The sequence below is a fragment of the Lepisma saccharinum genome, chromosome 17, assembly GCF_977018435.1.
Source record: "Lepisma saccharinum chromosome 17, izLepSacc3.1, whole genome shotgun sequence".
Lineage (NCBI taxonomy): Eukaryota > Metazoa > Arthropoda > Insecta > Zygentoma > Lepismatidae > Lepisma > Lepisma saccharinum.
The window spans coordinates 10,292,584-10,312,918 of record NC_139245.1 but is presented as its reverse complement, the minus strand read 5'-3'; the positions used below and the strand labels follow the sequence as shown (position 1 = coordinate 10,312,918).

Sequence of the window (20,335 nt, the reverse complement as noted above, 5' to 3'; positions counted from 1 at the left end):
GAGAAAGTGAGTGTATGTGTGTATGTGTGTCTGTATGTGTGTGGCACATCGTTCTCGAGAGAGAGGTTTACAAAGGTCACGATCTACAAACATTTTGGAGGATGAGAAGATGAGAAGATGAGAAGATGAGAAGATGAGAGGATGAGAGGATGAGAGGATGAGAGCTCATCTTTCACTCATCACTGCTTTTCTGCGCCCGTGAAACATCGTCAGCGCAATAAATAAGGCGCGGAACAGGGAGAGAAAGTGAGTTTTTCAACTTTTTGTGGTCGTTTGGTCAAGAAATCAAAGCTGTGGTCAAAGGCATATTTACTATCTACTTATTTCCTATATTAGGTTTCTTCCTAGGTGAGAAATTGTTCGAATTTGGAAGAAAGAGTATGATAAGTTCTCCTCACACATCAGCAACTGATACGCAGTATAATTTTCTTTTAATTCCACGTCGCTCTTTGCTATGTTATCACCTTTCGCCATGTTGTTTATATAGATTACGTAATCTACGTGTATAAAATAGTCTACGTGTAGAATGTAGACTATCGTTGTTTACGCGTAGACGCACATCACTGTTGAGCGCTCTCGTCTAAAATAAATACTTCTCCGCTATGAAGAAATTTGAATGTAGAAATGCTCATGAATTTCGTCGCAGAGCAAGCTGTCCTTTTTCCCACAATTGACGCATGCGCAGCATGCGTTCAGGAGACGCCTCTGTGTGCAGGCAACAGTGACGCCAGATATTTTGCTTTGTTTAGAGGTTGAAAAAATAGTATGGACTTAGATGGAGGGAAATCGGCAGACAGTATGTTTCAAACAAGTTAGTCATTTAATTTTTTAATTACCAAACAGAACTAATACCTCTGTGTGATGTAAAAATAATGTAAAACCTTAAAAAATATATATAAAAACATAAAAAAAAGTTTTGGTTTAAGCACAGAAACCTAAAATAGATTCTGACAAGCAAAATAGGTTATTTTAGGCACTATAAAACTGCAACCGTTGTTTCGTTTTTTGATTAAACGCTGGACGTAACTTGTTATTTCTGTACTGCTTGTTATTGTTAAGCAGTCAAAACTTGGTATAGTTATAGAAAAAACATTATAAATCGCAGAAAACAATACTCTTTGTAATAAAATATCGCTACAATTTCACTATTCGAATTACATGAACATTACTAAAGGAAAAAGCAACAAGCGTCACCAACAACAACCAGGGAGCTCACACAATGGTTAGGCAATGTCAACGACTTTGACGTCAGAGTTACGGAAAATTCCACGTTTTGACTGCTTACAGCGCCATTTTTTACCCTGGTGGCGAGAATTGGAACTATTTTTTTTTTTTTTTTTTTGCATAATTCGCGAGCGCATTGCTTCATTAGCATATCTACGAAGTTTCAGACTGCTACTCTCATTACAGCCCGTGCTGTACCACTCTGAACACCGTCACTTTAATTATAACCACCTTGTACAATACCATATTTTTTTTCTGAAAGAGCATAGTAAAAATTATTCAGGCGCTTTGAATATAGGTTAATATAATCTCACGACGATTGTTTACATAAATTACCTTAATAATTAATACTTACTTCTTAGATGCTGCAGCCCTTGAAGGCCCTACCATCTCTCACTCTCTTCAATCTTCTCCTCTCCTTCTCCATTCCCTTACACCCATTCTCCTAGGACCTCCTCAACATCCTCCAACCATATTTTCCTTGGCCGACTGCCCTGTCTTGAGGCATTCTTTCTTTCTACATGTCCCTGACACCCTAGCCATATTGGTGTTTGGTAGACAATAATCTTGACATACCCCCACAGAAAAAGTTCAGAGGAGGCAAGTCGGGCGACCTTGGAGTCCATTTAAGAGGACCCCCCCCTCCCAATCCAATTGCCAGAGAAATTGTTATGTAGGAAGGGGGCCACTTGCGCCGTGCCACTTGCGCCGGTAGGGGAAATCGTGCCACTTGCATCGATTGAGGAGAGTGAGAGAAAATAGCGTGCCGCTTGCGCCGCTGGGCATTTTTCTATTTACATTTGGCAACGTAGTGAATCGAAAGGTTTACATACAATAAACTACAGTAAAGGATTATAAACAGAAATAACTTTCTACAACTTATTCAGTAAATGAAAAGAGGAATTATCACAATGAAATAACAGTGCAGAACCTACGCAGGTAATTGTCACAATTCATCACAAGCAGAAATTATTACAAAACAAAACAGCAATTATCACAATGAAATAACCTATGAAGTAAATTGCCACAGTTCATCAAAAGGTCGCAGTATCTAGCTGAAACTATTGAAATATGACAGTCTTCGAATGCACTTTCTCAGATCGCCGTTGTCCTCTAGAGGTTTCAGTATCTTCTGGATTCTTTCATCGAGCTTGATGAAAGTTGGTTTCCTCTTCTTTGCAGGGCACATGGCTTCCAGCCTTTGATAAGTGTGATAATTTTCTTTTGCGTCGTCCATCAGAATATATATATAAGCCTGTACACATTTGGTTTATTTTTGCGAGTGATCCGGTTGAGTCGTGAGTGCCAACTTTCTAACACATTATTTGTTCTGTGACGTTGATTGTAAGTGTTCCAGAGGCTGGTTGGAATGTGGGAATTTTCCATCCATTGAGAAACGAAGTAGTCGTTGAATTGGGCAACTTTCTCACTAGAGGGACACACTTCTATTATCAGCAACCAGGCGTTTTGTGGTGGGACAAGCGATAGTGCTGCACACATTTTGATGCGAGTTTTTACATCTTCGTTATTGCGATACTCCTCAGCAAGTCTAATGCTTTGTACCTTTCGCCAGACACTTTGATTAAAATGGAAATTACATCCAGAAATGCGTGATTGTGGAATCACTTTTCTCAAGGCGTTGATAGCTGCACTCTCAAAGTCAACTTTGATAATCTGTGGATTGAAGGTAGGCATCCATGCCTTCATGAACAAGAACAAACGTGTGTTTTGATTCACTGGGACGTTGCCAAATGTAAATAGAAAAATGCCCAGCGGCGCAAGCGGCACGCTATTTTCTCTCACACTCCTCAATCGGTGCAAGTGGCACGATTTCCTCTACCGGCACAAGTGGCACTGCCCCGTAGGAAGTTCTTGACACAACGGGCATAATGCGGGGGGTGGGGAGGGGGTCTTCTTGGGACATGTACCAATGAGATATACGAGGTACAGCATACTGTAATTACATTTCAAGATAACTTGCTTCCGTAACTGTAGCCTCTTCAAAGAAAAAAGGCCCAATTACAGAATCTCGTGTCAAAGCACACCACGCATTTAACTTTGGGCTGTCGCGTCCATGTTCAATAACTGCATGTGGATTTTGGATATGTCAAGACTATTGTCTACCGAACACCTGTGCAAGGGTTGGAGGATCTATGAGAAAGAATTATCAATGCATGTGCGTCTGTGACGCGTCAAACGTTGCGCAACGTATGGATTGAGGTTGAGTACCGACTTGATGTTTGACGAGCCACCAAAGGAGCTCACATTGAGATCTACCGAGGTGAGTACTGCAATTTTCTTTTGCTTATCATAAAATTCTATGATTCCCTCTTCCAAAGAACCGTAACAAACATTTCTATCACCAACGGTTGCCGAGTTATTCAAATTTCTTATTGGTATATTTTCACCCGGACACACGTACTTCTTACATCAGACACTACATGCTTTTTTTTTTTTTTTTTTTTGTAGAGTACTCTGATTGTCATTTATTGCACCCAGGCATGTATCTAGAAATATATTTCGGTGGATTCCTTCCAAGTGTCTCAGGAATAATAACAATATTTAAATTAAAATAATTATATTAAATTAAATAACTACTAATTCAATATGCAAATTAATATTGTTATTATATATTTCACGAATAGTAAAAAGACAGTACAAGAATACAGATAAGTGAACAGCAAGTATTCATCATTTAGCTAGCCTGAAGTTAAGATCGGCATAATTTGCATAAAGCAAGAGCCCTGGCAAAGAAATTAACGTCAAATAGATGAAGAATTGAATATTTATTGCATAAGAAAAAATTATGTTAGATCCAGTTGCCTAACGTAACTAAAACCTAACCTAACCTTATCGGAAATGGTTCGTGGGGCTATCCGTCAGATACCCGTGCATAATGTATAATTTCCACGGTGACGAACACGATAGTAGGTATTTTTCGGTGAAGAATGTTGAAACACTGCATACCCACAACGTGAGTCAAGATGTGCCCGCCATATTGTGTGTTCCGGAAGCGAAGAAAGGAATAAAAAAAAAGCTCTCAGAATGTGAAAAATTCCGTTTGTTTTCGTGTAAAAAGCATAATGGCACCTTGAACTATGTTCCGCAATACACAATTGGTAAGTACGAACCATGCGAAACACAAAATATGCGATTTTAATGTGTCTCCGATCTATGAAACTGGTACCGAAAACTAAAGTTCCTGATTAATATTTTATGCAAATTATCATAAATAGTAGTGTGCAAGCATAAATCTTCGATAATGTCCTTCAAAAGCAGTGTGATCCCAACATCCTTGCCTTCCAATAACTTCACAGGAAATTAATAACCACTGATTAATGCTAAACGAGTATATTTTCATTATTAATTTTAGTACTTGGTTAAGTCTTTCGGGAACGGGCTTCATAAATACGTCCTCGATTGCACCATCTATTTTTCATACTTCTTTCCCATTATTTCTCTTGTAGTCTACGGTTATTACAAGCATAAAAACACAGTTTTTCGTTGTGATGTTTCAGGAGAACACACGCTCCCTTCATCAGACATTTATGTTTAGTTTGATTAAAGATACAGTTATAACAATGGTTAAAAATTTTTAACAAAAGAGAATCGGTTATGCAATGGAAGTTGTCAATATATATTGCTGTAATATTGCAACTTAACTGTGAAACAAGCAGTCTGTTTTATTATTATTTCAGATAAAAAAAATGATCATCTTTTTTTAAAAACTATGAATCTCAAATATCGTCAGGCAATTCAAAATCATCATTGCTTTCACAGAGGTTCTTCCAGTTTTCAGTTTCATTAAATTTTAAAGATGATGGTCTACTCCACTTGCGAAAAAGAAAACTCCATGTCTATGTTACCATTTTCATTATTTAATTTATTCCAGTGTTGTTCTGCAATGAACAAAGGTTCCCAGACATTCAAATCTACGTTTTCAGTAACTGTTTTTAAAATTAAATTAAAGAAGAAGGCGATCAAATTTTTTATCTGAAATAATAATAGAACAGGTTGCTGTTCCAGTTAAGTTGCTATATTACAACAATGTAACATTGACAAAATCCATTGTATAACTGATTCTTTTTTTGTTGACAATTTTTAACCATTGTTATAACTAGATCCCAGATTCTCAGGTTTCAACCTATTTTATTCCTTACTTCGTAACGTCACTATTCCAACATATATTTTCGTTTTAGCCATTTCTTAATGAAATACATGAATCCTATAGGTCCTAAAAAGGGCTAAAAGGAGTTGATCCTAAAAAAAGGCTAAATAAATGTAAAAAAATAATAAAAAATGCTGAAAGCTTGTTTTGTTTCACCAGAGTGAACACATTGTTAACTGTACGGCAATATGAAAACGTATTCTCTCTCTCACACACACACACACAAAAGGGGGAATGGAAACGAGAGAAAGGAAAGAGCATTAGAAAGAAAACGGAAGCAAAGTTGGCATTACAAAACAAATAGCTTAACAATGACACCTTTTTACATTTTTATTATTTTCTGCATTTTCTAAAAACTTTGTTTTTTGTATTTAAGTTTAGTAAACATGTAATATGTGAAGGTAAATGTGTTTGCGGTATTGATGCTCATGTAAGTGCAAAGATTTGTGATTGATTCCAATAAAAATACGGGCAGGTAAATAATCCTTAAAAGGCTAAATCGTCACTTTATAAAGCCTAAAATGATGTCTATAAAATACTAAAAGTCCGGGCCCTATTTATAACTGTATCTTTAATCAAACTAAAGAAAAATGTGTGATGAAGGGAGCGTGTGTTCTGCTGAAACGTCACAATAAAAAAAAGTGTTTTTATACTTGTAACAACCGTAGACTACAAGAGGAATAATTCTACAATTCAAGCAATGCGTACATACAAGAAAAATATATTATTTCCCATCTCAGCAAAAGTTAAATTACATGTAATTAAAGCGAAAACTATTAATAGAATATTGTAAACTTAATATAAGCCCATACTTCGTAACAACAACAAAATAGTGTGATTAAAAAGGGTTTCCTGAATGGCGTAGTTCTTAACGTTGTTGTAATTTAATCAATGGATCGCTGGTTCGATTCTCTGTGGGTCGGATCTTTGCACTGTAGTTCCAATTCCTCTAATCGACCCAAGACATATATCGTCCGTCACATTACCTTGAAACTAAACTGAATTTAACATAAATACTAGATTCAGTATTTGGAAGGTGAGCTAAAATCAAGCATGTCTCTTTTCTTCGTCTGCCTCGGTGACCAGTATCGCTTCGAGTTATAACTAACTAACTCTCTAGCCTTCTTAAACCCGAAGGTTCATGGCTGCAGCAACACAGGCCTTCCATCTGTCCCTATCTTGAGCAAGATCTATATACTCTTTTCCATTCCTACCGATTTCCTTTAGGTCCATCTCAACGTTGTTCCTCCATCTTCGTCTTGGCCTTCCTACAGGTCTCTTACCATCTGGTTTCCCAACAAGAATTCTGTAAACTCCTCTTTCCTCTCCCATTCGTGCCACATGGCCTGCCCACCTAAGTCTTCTTGATTTAATTATTCTAATAATATCTGGACATGAATACAAATTATGTACTTCTAAATTATGTAACCTTCACCACTCACCTCATCCCTTTTAGGTCCAAATATTTTCCTAAGGATCTTATTGTCAAATACTCTCAATTTATGTTCCTCTTTCAATGTAAGAGACCAAGTTTCACACCCATATAATACTACAGGCAAAATTACTGTTTTGTTTAGTTTCTTAGATATTAAACGAGAAGACAAAAGTTTATGAAGAGAGAAGTAACATGCATTTCCTGAATTAAGCCTACTTTTTATTTCCTCTTTAATACAATTTTCACTTGTTAATATTACTCCTAAGTATTTGAATTTGGAAACTGGTTCAAACGAGTTGTTATCAATAATTAGATTTTGATTATTACCTAACATTTGGTTTCGGCCTGTAAGCATATATTTAGTTTTATCTTTGTTAACTTCGAAACCTATCTCTTTAGCAGTTTTGAAAAATATTTTAGCATTATTCTTAATTGTATTTATATCATCCCCTAATAAGTGTACATCATCTGCATATGCTAACAACTGAGTCCTGTCCTGGGACATACAATATACGCAGGGAGCCAAGAACAAAATTTTCCAGAGGCCTTGAAAAATTCAAAGATTCTTGTTCCTTAGTTTGCAGTTTAGGCTTCCTATATAATCACATCATTATTATAATTAAGAAACTGCTAATTTACATACCCCGTATTATTACATAAGAGCAATAAACAGGACATGTTGAAGGTATAAACCAAGAATTATGAGAAATTGTGGTTCTTTTTATTTCCCATACGCCATTGGTACGACGTTCATTCAGGGGTGTTAGAGGTCCAGGAATTTTAAATAAATTCAATTCCGGTCCAGCAGATAAAATCAGCAAGCGTAAATCGGTTCTGGACCGTAAAGAACCTTTTTTTATCTGTAAAATATTTCAATTCGGTCCAGGAACCTTTCTTCTGGCTCAATTTAAATACGGTGCAGGAACTTTACTTAAAATGAAACAATACGCAAATTGGACCGAATTTAAATTGTGCGGGAACAAAGGTTCCGGTCCTGTACGCAGGGTTGTTTAAGGTCCAGGAACTCATACATTCTAATGGGTTCTGTTGGGTTCCTCTGCAGAACCGGAAACTTTGTTCTGGCACAATTTAAATTCGGTCCAATTTGCGTATTGTTCCATTGAAAAAAGGTTCCCGGAAAAAAACTGTGTGTGTTCAAATATAAAACATTGACGTATCAAATTTGCAACTTTTTATCATATCCAATAACATTATCTATCATAATTCTATATCGTTTACTTCTCATTGAACTTTGACGCTGCAGTGCGTTTACATGGTTTCATATGAAGTAATATTTTCACTTCACAGTTTCATTCTATAATTAAACGAGTAGTGCATATTACTATTTTTCATTGAAGTATTGAATACGATTTTTGTGTGCTACTTCGTTGAGTATAGGATTTCAGTAATTTTGGACATTTTAAAATTTGTCAAAACAATCGCTGAAGTCAGCACAAATGAGATTAATTGCTTAGTTAGAAGCACCAGCGTTCTATGAACTCGTTGTAAAAAACACACAAACAATAATTTTTATCTGGCACGGGATCTTGGGTGAGTGCCCCAACATCAAATTCATCTCATTATTATTCATCCTCAGCGTTGCAATGGACCAAAAGTATCGGGGGATGCGACGTAAAATTAGAAAAGAAAATCATTTTTATTCTGCAACGTGCCAAGGCCATGGAAACGGGATTATGGATTTAACATCAGCATGGTGGTGATTGGTCAACAAATCTGTGGAAATCTTGAATGACAAATGACAAATAGTATGACAGACAATAGCTTAGCAGTAACAATAGACATAGTAGAGGGAAGGTGGGTAAGGAAAAATCAACTGATTCCTCATAAATGCAACTCTTTATTGGAGCACGAAAAAATTATACAGTAAGGTGTGCGAAATATTCCATACGTTGAGAAAGTTTTTTTTTCTTAAATATGTCATTTTTGGCTTTCCTTTTCCAGTTACATTGACAACATTAAACTCTCATTTGTAGTTTTTTTTATTTTTATTTTGTGGAAACAATTACCTCTCTGTATGAACAATTGTCGAATGCGGGGGAAAACATTTCGAGGGTAGATAGCTGAGGGTGTGTGGAGGGGGAAGGTTTATTGTTTTTTAAAAAAAACTGTTAATGGGAACTATTATTTCTCAAAAAAACAGGCGGTAGCGTTGTCTTAATGTTCTATAACCAGCCAAAGGTATCTCACTGGAACTGTAAAAAAATCTATGTGGCATTACAATTGATACCAAACGAACATAAATATTTTCATCCTTGATGCCGTTGTTTTTTTTTTTTTTAAATCACCACGTTAGCTTTTGTAGTATATTCAGTGTAAACATACGCCACACATTCACCCAACAAAAACAAAATCAATCGTACATACATCCTCGTACACATACATACAATATTGGGCAATAAGAAAAGTTATTTTCTCTTTTTTTTCCAAGATCCTAAATAGGACATTAATAGGGTGAATGAACAAAGATAGGGCACATATTAACCAACGATAAACACACTTACAAGGCGAGGGTTAGGGCATACTTAATTGTCAAACAACGTACCAACATTGGCTACCCTTCTGTAATAGTTATACATAATTTTCCCTCTCCATTTTAGGGAACACTTTCTTTATTTATTTTAGGAGGAAACTCATCTTTCTCCTTATCTTACCCAGGTAATATACAATATATATTTATATATATTCATATATATATTAACTTCCAACAATTCAAATATTCTAATTTCAATCTCTATCTCGCCTTTTTCAACCAAGGCTCAAGATAAAACAATATTTGATTGTACTGTCATGCTGTGAACATTCTCATCAATGAGAAAAAATACTTTTATAATCGCCTGATATTTAATATCTTTCTATTCTTCTACACAGTCTAGAGAAATCAAACGAAAAATCAATACTTGAAAACTGGTCAGTCGTTGATGCTTTCCATTGCAAAATAAATACTTTTTTTTTTAGTTTGGTAATTTCTTTGGTTTTTATCTTCGGTAATGTTTTGTTTATTCACTAATGCATATTAAGTTCTTTATTCACATGACTAGACATTTGTATTTGGTGTGTTATTATCGACGTTTTCAGAGGAAAAAAGTCGTTCTATTGACTCTATCGATTAAATATATCGACATGTCATGTCATTTCCTCGAAACCAAAGGTGGTGAACACTTACGAAAATATTTGTATTACCCTGTACGGGAGACATTTTAATATTTTTTTTTACTTCTCAAAAAAATCATTGAGATCATTTACACATTATGTGTGGATATTGATTGCATGTGACAGGTTTTTCTCCCCTATACATGTACATAATTCTACATTAGGTAAATGAAACATCGTTGGAACGTTGCTTTCCTCGCCATTCCAGGTAAACAGAGGCTTATTTCTACTTGACTAGCAATCTATATTAACAAAATAATTCATTTTTTTTTCAATATTATTTGCTTCAGTTCTTACCAATGCATTTTTCAATTGTTTGCTAAGTCTGTCGCCATGAAAAAGAAATAAAGATAAGCCATTTATTATAAATTTATGCCATTCAAATGTCTGTACAATACTCGAAGTGGTCATAAATGTTGTGCCCTACAAGAAAAGTTTAATTCAAGGATCTACATTCTTACCTACTACAAGCTTTCCAAAATATTCTTCAAACTGTGATGGAAGAACTTAAAATACTCTCATACGATGATTAATTTTTAGAACCGAGTTGTGCATTTTAAAACCATAGACAACCTTGACCTCCAAGAGTAGAGCTATGGGAAAGTTTTTCTTTTTAAATTAAGTTTTAATAAGAATGAAGACAAGGGAAATGAACAGTCTATATTGCCTATAAGCCTGTAGAAAGGATACAGCACATATTTGCCTTGGCTTATTTGAAACTTCTGATTACCAAGGATCATTTCTAAATTCCTATACTAGGAAGAAGAAAACTATATCAAAACGTTAATTATGCGGTTACTAACAAATGTAAGCGTAATTGGTTTCGTAATAATAATCATAATATAAACATGTTAAAAACCAGTCCTGGCAGCTTGATTGAAATAGGCCGTTATAACATCAGTCAAATTCCCCAAGAAATAGAAAATACTAGCTGAAATCTGACTACAATGCAAAATATTAATTTGAAAACTCTGTTTCCAAGAATGCTTTTTGTAGAGGAACAAAACATTTTCTTCTTAAGCAAGCTGGTCCAGGATAAAACATTCTCTTTGGTTACAACACATTTTCTTGGCAACAAGTTTAAAAATAATAATTGTAATGTACACTTCTCAAAAATATAAATATATAAATTTTATTGAAAGCAACCCTCCTAAAAATTTCAGCTTCTGCAAAATCTATTACGAGATTTTCGTTGGAATACATATTTAATAAATCTATTTTTTCCGTTTGACATTTTTGAACATTTGCGGCGAGAATCAGCACTCAGTAAGGAATTCATTTTTAATTTCTAAACGTTAGTGATTCATTGTTACATATCAACGCTATAGATTGTAAATTAATAGAAAGAGTAAATAAGTAAATCCAAAAGTATTATTTCCAGCTATCTGCAATGTATTCTTTTAAGAAAATAAAATATAAGGCACAGATATCGGTATTATTATTTTTTAGGCCATTGACTGCATCATGAATGCGGATGATTAACTAAACGATTAATTATAATATAAATAAATTCTTACGAATATGCACGATTTCTACAAAAATAAAACTTGCGATGCATATTTGAAAAATTGCTTCGATCTTTTTTCACATTACAGAAAAAGTCAAGTTTCAAAATTAACACCTCAATGAAATTTCCTTACTAATTGTACAAAAAAAGTTCAAGCGGTTTAGAGGCTTTTTGCGAGAGATCAAAAGTTAAATGACATTAATCACGCGCCAGTATACAACATAGAATAGCGTACATTTTTCAGTATTTTAATCTTTCCTAAAAATAGCCATATTGACAAATTCAGTTTGTATACTCATTAGAGTAGATTTCTGCGAAACGTTTGACAAAATAACACAAGTACTATAGTAAGCGACTATAAAAATTAAACGTAATAAAAAATAAACAATATGATTCCAAATAACTATACGAATGACATTGTAATAGTGAAACAAAGTAGTTACATATGAAATCTGAAATTTAAGAATTGATCAGGAGTCATTAACTTTGCCTATACTACTAACAGGACATCAAATGTCCATAATTTGGATATTATATTTTTTGAAACATGGATTTATTAAAAATAAATTGCTACCTGGATCATCTGACTTGTAAAAAGAATCCTCCTACTTAGAGAAACATGTTTGCGTGTTCTAATTAAAAAAGAAGATATTTTACTTTAGTAAAAGTTGCTAGAATAGAAAATAGAAGTTTTGCAAATAATAATAGTAATAGTTGCCCAACTGCAATAAATATTATGTTCTACTTACATACCTAGTTACAGAAAATATGTATAAAGCCCCTATCACACGGTACTGGATTTCTAGTTGGAATGCCCTAGTTGGCGATGAACTGACTTTCTGGGTAGTAATCATGGCCGCCTGGCTGACTGCTCGACTGGTTTTAAGGAATAGGACATGTTCTAATTGCTACTAACTTCTTCGACTAGATTCTGTGGAACAGCCAATCAGAGCAAAGTTTGGCCTTGTGAAGATATTCTGTGAGTTTGGAAAGTAGCCTTTTTTTGTCTGTGGCTTCCGAGTGCATACAACACGAAAGGCATGTCTACAATTGAAAAAGCTAAAATATTCTTCCATGCGTGTATAGTAAACGTTGTAAAGTATGTATTTTATCAGCGCCGTTCTTCTCTACCTAAAACCATCTAATGCGATGCGATATTCCTCTCGGTTGGATAGTTATCGTATTTTAAAAGTGTGAAGTGATACGTTGTTTACATCTCGCGCGGCCGCCATTATGGGAACGAAAGACTATCGACAAGTACGGTATAACAAGTACCGTGTGAGGCGAAAACTAGCAAATGGGTAGCCAGTCCAGCGTCAACTAGAGCATTCCAACTAGAAATCCAGTTCCGTGTGATAGGGGCTTTAGTTCATAGAATATTGATTGTAAAAGAGTTGAGAATAATTTATTTTAATCTAAAAACAAATGAAAAATTTTATTTCTTCTTAAGTGAGAGGTCATGTATACATGTTGTTTTTTTCAAAATAAAGGAAAATAATGTTGCGGTAGATAAATCAACCAGAACCGCCAAAAAAGCGACAAGCAAGGCATTTCTCTCCTTAACACTAACTGAATTTCAAATGCTGATGTTCTTGCGATAAGAATCTACAAATCTTCCTATAGGCCTATTTAATTACCAGTCCTCTATAATAATAATTAATGAAATATTATGTCGTTGAAATGAAAAATTACATGCAAAAATCTGTAGATTCGCTCACCCTTCAATTCAATTTCGTAAAGAGACCACAACCCCCCCCCCCCCCCGGGTTCCCAATGGCCTTGAAATCAGTCATAAGGAATTAAAAACAACCGATTCCTCACTGCTGTGTAAGAAGGAATGACAGGGCACAACCATAGCTTCGAGAACATGTACAGACATTTGTGGCAACATTAACTGCATGAATTGCAATTCTGCCAGAAGTAAGACATACCAGAACAAACATACATATTGATATAGTTATTTACAGCAATATACATACATATGATACATAAGTAAATATAAATAACAAACAAATCGTGGAATATCAAACAATTATAATTACATGTTTACCCAATAGCACATGCATTTCGGTCGTTCTTCCTGTGTATTGTATGTACACTCTTGTAAATAATAGTAACATTGAAATACGGAAGTTGTATATTGCAGATTTTTGAATTTTCCAATATACCGTATTCGTTAAAACAAGTGGTTTAATGCAGACGAATTGAAATATTTCTCATTGATATTGCTGTTGTAAATATATTGTTTCATTATAATAACGTATTATAATGTATAGGCCCTGATCGTTGTTCAATTTGATACCTTGATTATGTTGTAAATATGTATGTTGTATGTATGATGATGTATCTTGTAAATAAAAGAGAAAATTACAACATACTCCATACACATGGAGATACTCTTTGTGTTCTGAAGGGTTGAGGTGTGTGTTAACCCGAACCGACCATGAAACTAAACTGCTGTAGAAAAATTAATAATATTCCACAATTTGGTTAGAGATTTAAAATCGTACTTTGCACGTAAGCTGTGTGTGTGTGTTAGTGTGTATAACCGAAACAAAATGTATGAGTAAACCAATTTATTCATCGCAACGTGTTCGGCATTTGTGCAAGATGAACTCGTACTGTCGTATGGTATACATTATGCTTGTGCTCTTCTACCAGCACATATTGTGTAAATGGAATACATGTAGCCATGATAAATTGTACATATTTGTTATTTATTGAACTAAGTGTACGGTTAATTTTCGACAGAGCTGACATGTAACAAAGAAAAAGTAGCACTAATAGCACCTACAGAGAATTTTGTTACAGTGTTAACCAATATTGTACCAATTACATACTGATGTCCGTGTATATAGCCTCCTTACTTTTTGTGTATGCACCAGTGACAGTTGAGGAAAATAAGCTGAATGACAAAGAATGCTTATTAACCAGAATCAGTCATTCTCTCTCTCTCTCTCTCTCTCTCTCTCTGTGTGTGTGTGTGTGTGTGTGTGTGTGTGTGTGTGTGTGTGTAGAGGGTAATTTCATCAAGTATAACATTGTAATTATTGTTTTTACCATCTGTAGCCGCAACTACTGGCATGGTGAACTATCTAAACTTAAAGGTTTGTTTTCTATCAATTTAACACATGTCAATGTCCAATGGAAGCAGCATTCATGATTGGCCACATTGGATCTTGCCATTGGATAGTTACTTTATCTTCCATGAATCTGAAAAAGCTTGCACAATCATGCTAAAAATTGAACTATAAGTTTCGTAAATTTGCCAACAAAGTTTATTGTCACTAAAAGAATAAGAAACTAACTATCTTGCAATAAATTTAAGTTCTAACAAAAATTGTTAAGAAAACCTGCAATAACACAACTTCAGTAATTCCTCTGTTTCAAAATTATACACATTTAAAAAAAAAATAATCATTGCGAATAACCAGTTGAAAATCACACATATAAATAGGCCTGCTGTAACATCTAAAATAAAACAAAGAAACACAAGAGTTTTTACCAACATTATGAGCAAAAAATATTAATGACTAGTGTCATATTGATTCGTTTTCATTTGTTCCAATCAGATCGTTGATAATCATAAGGTGTTGAGAGCCCAAATTTCGATTTTACATTCTCAAATTATCACTTACAGCATTTTCAAAAGAAGTTATAGGTAATAATAACATTTTGATTATTTTTTTCGGTAAATGTGACATGACGTAGAGTGAAGCATAGTGTAATAGAAATAGTAAATGAAGGAGTCATGTTGGTTCTTTGATATATTAGACCAAAATATGTATACCAGCAGACATTATTTCCAGTTGAAACTCTTGATTTTTCCATGGGGTTCTGTTGCTCGTTGTAGGAGAGGTACATAATTAATTATTTAATGAATGATATTTCCAAGTGCCATTCTTTCAGCTATCGTGGAGAAAACGTCCAAATTCAAATTCATCATGACACACTAAGACATCAAAACTAGCTTAATTGCATTTTAAATACAGTAGCATTTCCTGAGTTGTAATACTACAGGGGGGAGAGGAGGTTTTTCTATCCTTGATCATTTTTTATTTATATAAATTCTGAGACGAATCTAAAATAGCCTGAAATTTTTCACTGGCTATGTTAGATGTAATCTCATCTTGTTGTGTTAACTTTGATAAGATAATTAATGGTCAAATAATGTGTAAGCGATGATTGTCAGTATGTCAATAGTCATTTGGTAATTTGGCTGAAGTTTTGCCACAAGAAAACTACTCTGGGTCTAGCATGTATACTAGTGTTCTGTTAACAGAACCATTTGTTTTGTAAGTTATAAATATCGTGAGTGTGAATTCTCGGACAATTTTAAAAATCTCACTCTAAACACTTTACAATTGACACTGCAAGATTTTGTATATTTTTATGGAACTCATATCTTGCAATCATATTATTGTATTTGCTCTTAAATTTTCTACAGTACAGAGAACTATTGAGGACCACGCTAAAACAAAATTCAGAGTATGACTTCTTGAAATCACAATAATTGAAAAGGGAAGCAAAAAAGTGCAATATCCGAGTGTAAAAATAATTTGGATACATTGGATAAGCACTTCGTTGAAGGACCGTCATATTGCTGATCAATTATATCAGAACCTTACTCGGCACGAAAAATTGTTTTGGTTCTTTTTTTTTTAAGAAAAAAAGGAACTGAAGAACAAGGAACAAAATGACGACAGCACTTCTCTCGCAGCAATCATCACGAAAACATTCTGTCGCCTCGGACAAAATACATAAATCGGTTTGAGCACAAGCATCTTCAAAATGGAGGGGAGTAAAATAAGTGGGGTTGGGGGACATGACAAAGTAAGTTCCCCATTACGCTTTCAGGAACTAAACTTTGACATTCGGAGGTAAAAAGAGGGTAGTGGGTTAAGGGTTCACATCCATAGAGCATTTTCTTAATGTGCGTTTACGTACTTTCAACTCCAGCTGGGTATATGAGTCAATCTTAACACATGCCCGTCAATTCTTCCATGCGAACAGTAAGGAATGAATGAAACCCATTCCTCTTACTGCAAGTAAACATCACAGACAAGACAAACTGGCCACTGTACAGGTGAGTGTCAAGAGATTCTTACATCCCCATGTCATTCTCTTTTTCCCTCTACAACACAATATTGCACGATTATTTTTTTTTTCACACTGTACATGTCAATTTCTCACCAAACTGGTAAACATACTTTGGCGTCTTTGTTTTCAACGCTGATGGCTTCATCATATATGCCATCGGAGTTATTATTTTTTTTAACGAATGCAACACCATTCCTGGTTCCTCGCAAAGGAACGCTGACTAGATACACACACACACAACTGCTCATGTCTTTTTGAGTTATCATTGTATTGTTTTCCTTCATGGCGTGTCTCCTAAGTTGTGCACATACATGCATGAACGTTTTCACTTACATGTTGTTACGAGTGCATACGGATCGCAAAACTTCTTGTTTTTCATGGTCTATGATCTAGTGGTAAAAATTTCCGGAACTCAAGTGGTAAACCCTGAATGTCACACTATATTTTCGAGTGGCCGATTTGCTATTCAGCACGTCACATCTTTTGGATTAGGAGAACCACTAGCATGTTGACGTATTGAACCCGTGAACTGGCATTACCCGTCGTGCCTTGAAGACCCATTTCCACCTGGTGGTGCTTGCAAGAACAGGTACACTCTCTACAGGGGAGGTAAAAAGTTTTGTCGCTCATCTTACAAGTTAATTTGTTCATGTTTTCTACAAGTTTTCTTAAGCTCTGCATAAAATGAGTTTCCAAAAATTGAGGAAATGGAGACATATGCTTAGGAATGACACTGATAAGAAACTCATGTCACCTGAGAGTGAGTATAATCATTATTTGTTCTTCGATTGCAACGTCTGCTCCTGGAGTCTCAGTGTCGAAATCAGTACAAAAAGATAAATGGTGAGTCAACATGTTCGTTTGGCCCCACTGCACCTGTCCCAACCCCATTTCTCCCAATCGTGTGGAACACTTCAACCTGCCCCTTCTGAACGATTTGTACCCAGTCGAAAACTTAATATTCAAGCATGTATTTCCACCAAACACTGCACCAGCACCACCATGTTGACTGCACAGCAGCATATCCATCAACCTGATGCCATTACTTGCTCCAAGCATTATTTTTCCTCACTGGATTCTGTCCATTCTTATTGGTCGCCAAGAATGCTCACTTCATCTTTTTTGTAGCTTGGAAATACTGCAGCAAACCTAAACAAATCAAGTCGTAAGATGATTTTTTTTTATATGCTTGAGAAAAAAAAGGTAAACGATCACCCTGTGTGGATTCACTGCCTGGCAAAATGGTTGTCACACCACGACACAAAACAGGCCGAATAGTAGTTGGAGACTAAACATACGGCTCCATTACGCGTTGCTCTCTTTTCTACCACTGCCACCAGGAGTTCCTGAACCACTTCCGGTATTCCCGTTATTCGTAAGCTGCGCGAGGGCCTTGTATTGCGCGGAGTTGATGAAACGAGGATAGGAGTCCCTGTGCATAAGCGTGTAGATTTGCAACTGGGCCTCGTCGAATGTGTGGGGCGTCGGATCCACCATGTTCCTGTTGATGACTTCGCGCACCCTCGAGTCTAGGCTCACCTGTGGAGAATGAGACAATATTGTAAATGTTATCCGTGCCGTCAAAGTATTAGCCCAGTCTAGTTCGCTAAACATTTTGACACTAGGTGAGGTACAGGTGTTAATTGAAGGGCTAGGGAGTAAAACATGGTGACATTTTGCTCATTATTGAGTTACAAAGTAAAAAGAGCCAGCCATCTTGAATTGTCATGTAATGGAATTTGCATTGGGCTCATTGATCCCTATTGAAATTGGTAAATAAGAAAATAATTTGTCAACAGTGCTTAAGAAACTCAATAATGACCAAAATGTCACCATGATTTACTCACGAGTCCTGTTTTCAACCAAGCAGACGGTGTACATAAGAAAAGTGGTGTTCGAGTGTATAATGTTCAGCAAATGCCTGCATGATGCTCTCAATGTTCATTTAATTGGTTATCACGTACCACGTGACCATACACCTCACTGTACACCGCTCCAGAACGTAGTGCAAACGATGCAGGACACCAAATGCACTTCATTACATGGCAACGAAGTAGACGCCTCGGTGTTGCATTTTCTAACCAACCAGACACATGACTGCAAACAGAGTCAAAAACTGCAGCGAACTAGGCGGGCTTATTAACAAATATTACATAAAGGATATTCAATTTTAGTTAACCACTTATTCTGAAGCAATATTATGTGAAATGTAAATAGAGGTTAACTATGGAAACACATTATTAATTGGCCGCGTCTGCTGCCACGCACGTGTCAGCAGCAAGAATAAGCGTCAAATTTACTCCTGCCACGAAATTCGTCTGCTAAAAGGATGTTACAAATCTTAAGAACAGATTGAGACGAGAGAAATGCAAGTTTATGATTAGTGGGAATGAATGTACAGGGAATTTAGAACCTTTTTCTTTAGAAAGCATTTAGCGATATTATTTTAATGCTAACAGAACCTAACCTAACTACCAGAGCATTTACGTTTATTATTAGAAGAATGCTAAGGGACCTAATCTTAAAACATTTTTGTGTAAGTAATCGCTAAAACATCCCAGTAATTGTTACAGACGTAATTGCATACATAGCATGATGAAATCACGATAAAACAAAAACAGAGTCTGCTGCGACGCACATGTCTCTTTTGGGTTACAGCAGAAAAAGAACGTGGCAGCAGACACTACCTTCTTTTTTTTTTTTGAAATACTGCGCCAAAGGGGGGGGTTATAACCCCCACCAACCCCCTTACACACGCCACTGCTCGTCACACACCCCTAACGGCGGCCCCGTGTTCAGGTGTTCATATTGCATTATTGCTGTACGAAAATGGTTGATTGATGCTTGTGAAATAAATGAAAGGTAGTGTCTACTGCCACCTTCTTTTTCTGCTGGAACCTCAAAAAAGATGGGCGTGGCAGCAGGCTCGTCTTTGTCTTATGGTGATTTCATCATGCTATGTGTGCAATTACGTCTGTAACACATACTGTGAAGTTGTAGCGATTACTTTCACATAAATGTTTTAAGATTAGGTCCCTTAGCATTCTTATAATAATAAACCTAAATGCTCTCGTAGTTAGGTTATGTTCTGTTAGCATTAAAATAATATGGCTAAATGCTTTCTAAAGAAAAAGGTTCTAAATTTCCTGTACATTCATTCCCACAAATTATAAACTTCCATTTCTCTCGTCTCAATCTGTTCTTAAGATTTGTAACATCCTCTTAGCAGACGAATTGCGTGGCAGGAGCAAATTTGACGCTTATTCTTACTGCTGACACGTGCGTGGCACCAGACTCTGCCATATTAATTTTAAGAATTTGTGTTTTACAAGTTTTCTTTTTATTTTTCATACGTGTAGTATTTTGTAACTTTTTCTGCGCTCATTATTGTAATTTTGAGGTTACGTATATATAAGTTCATGACCAAAAAAAATAATCCAGTATCAACAATAGGGACTAGCGATCTACATAATTATTTCTTCCCCAGTGTTCATACTCTTCAGTGGTGCATAATACTATAATAAATATACAATACAGACAATCAAAAACGTTGGCTAAAATGAATATAAGGTTGATAGGGCGAGAACAAAGAAGAAGAAGAAGAGGTTACGTAGCACATCAAGATCTGCTGAACATCACCGAGCAAGAGTGTTAGAGAAATATAACATTCATACAATTTCTTCACGATACGAGGTGGCAATCTTATACGTTGTGTGAACAGTCAACACAT

The 20,335-nt window shown here is 35.6% G+C and overlaps 1 protein-coding gene across 3 annotated transcripts in view; it reads right to left on the bottom strand.

The window, feature by feature from the left end:
• Positions 1–14,501: 14,501 nt before the first annotated feature.
• The window catches only part of Dhit (regulator of G protein signaling double hit), a 358,490-nt gene continuing 352,656 nt past the window's right edge, over positions 14,502–20,335 (bottom strand). For all 3 annotated transcript variants that reach the window (XM_083138912.1, XM_083138914.1, XM_083138913.1), the window contains one exon: positions 14,502–18,144. In XM_083138912.1, coding sequence (XP_082995038.1) covers positions 17,911–18,144 — 234 coding nt within the window. In that variant the 3' untranslated portion in view covers positions 14,502–17,910. The remainder of the gene's footprint in view (positions 18,145–20,335) is intronic.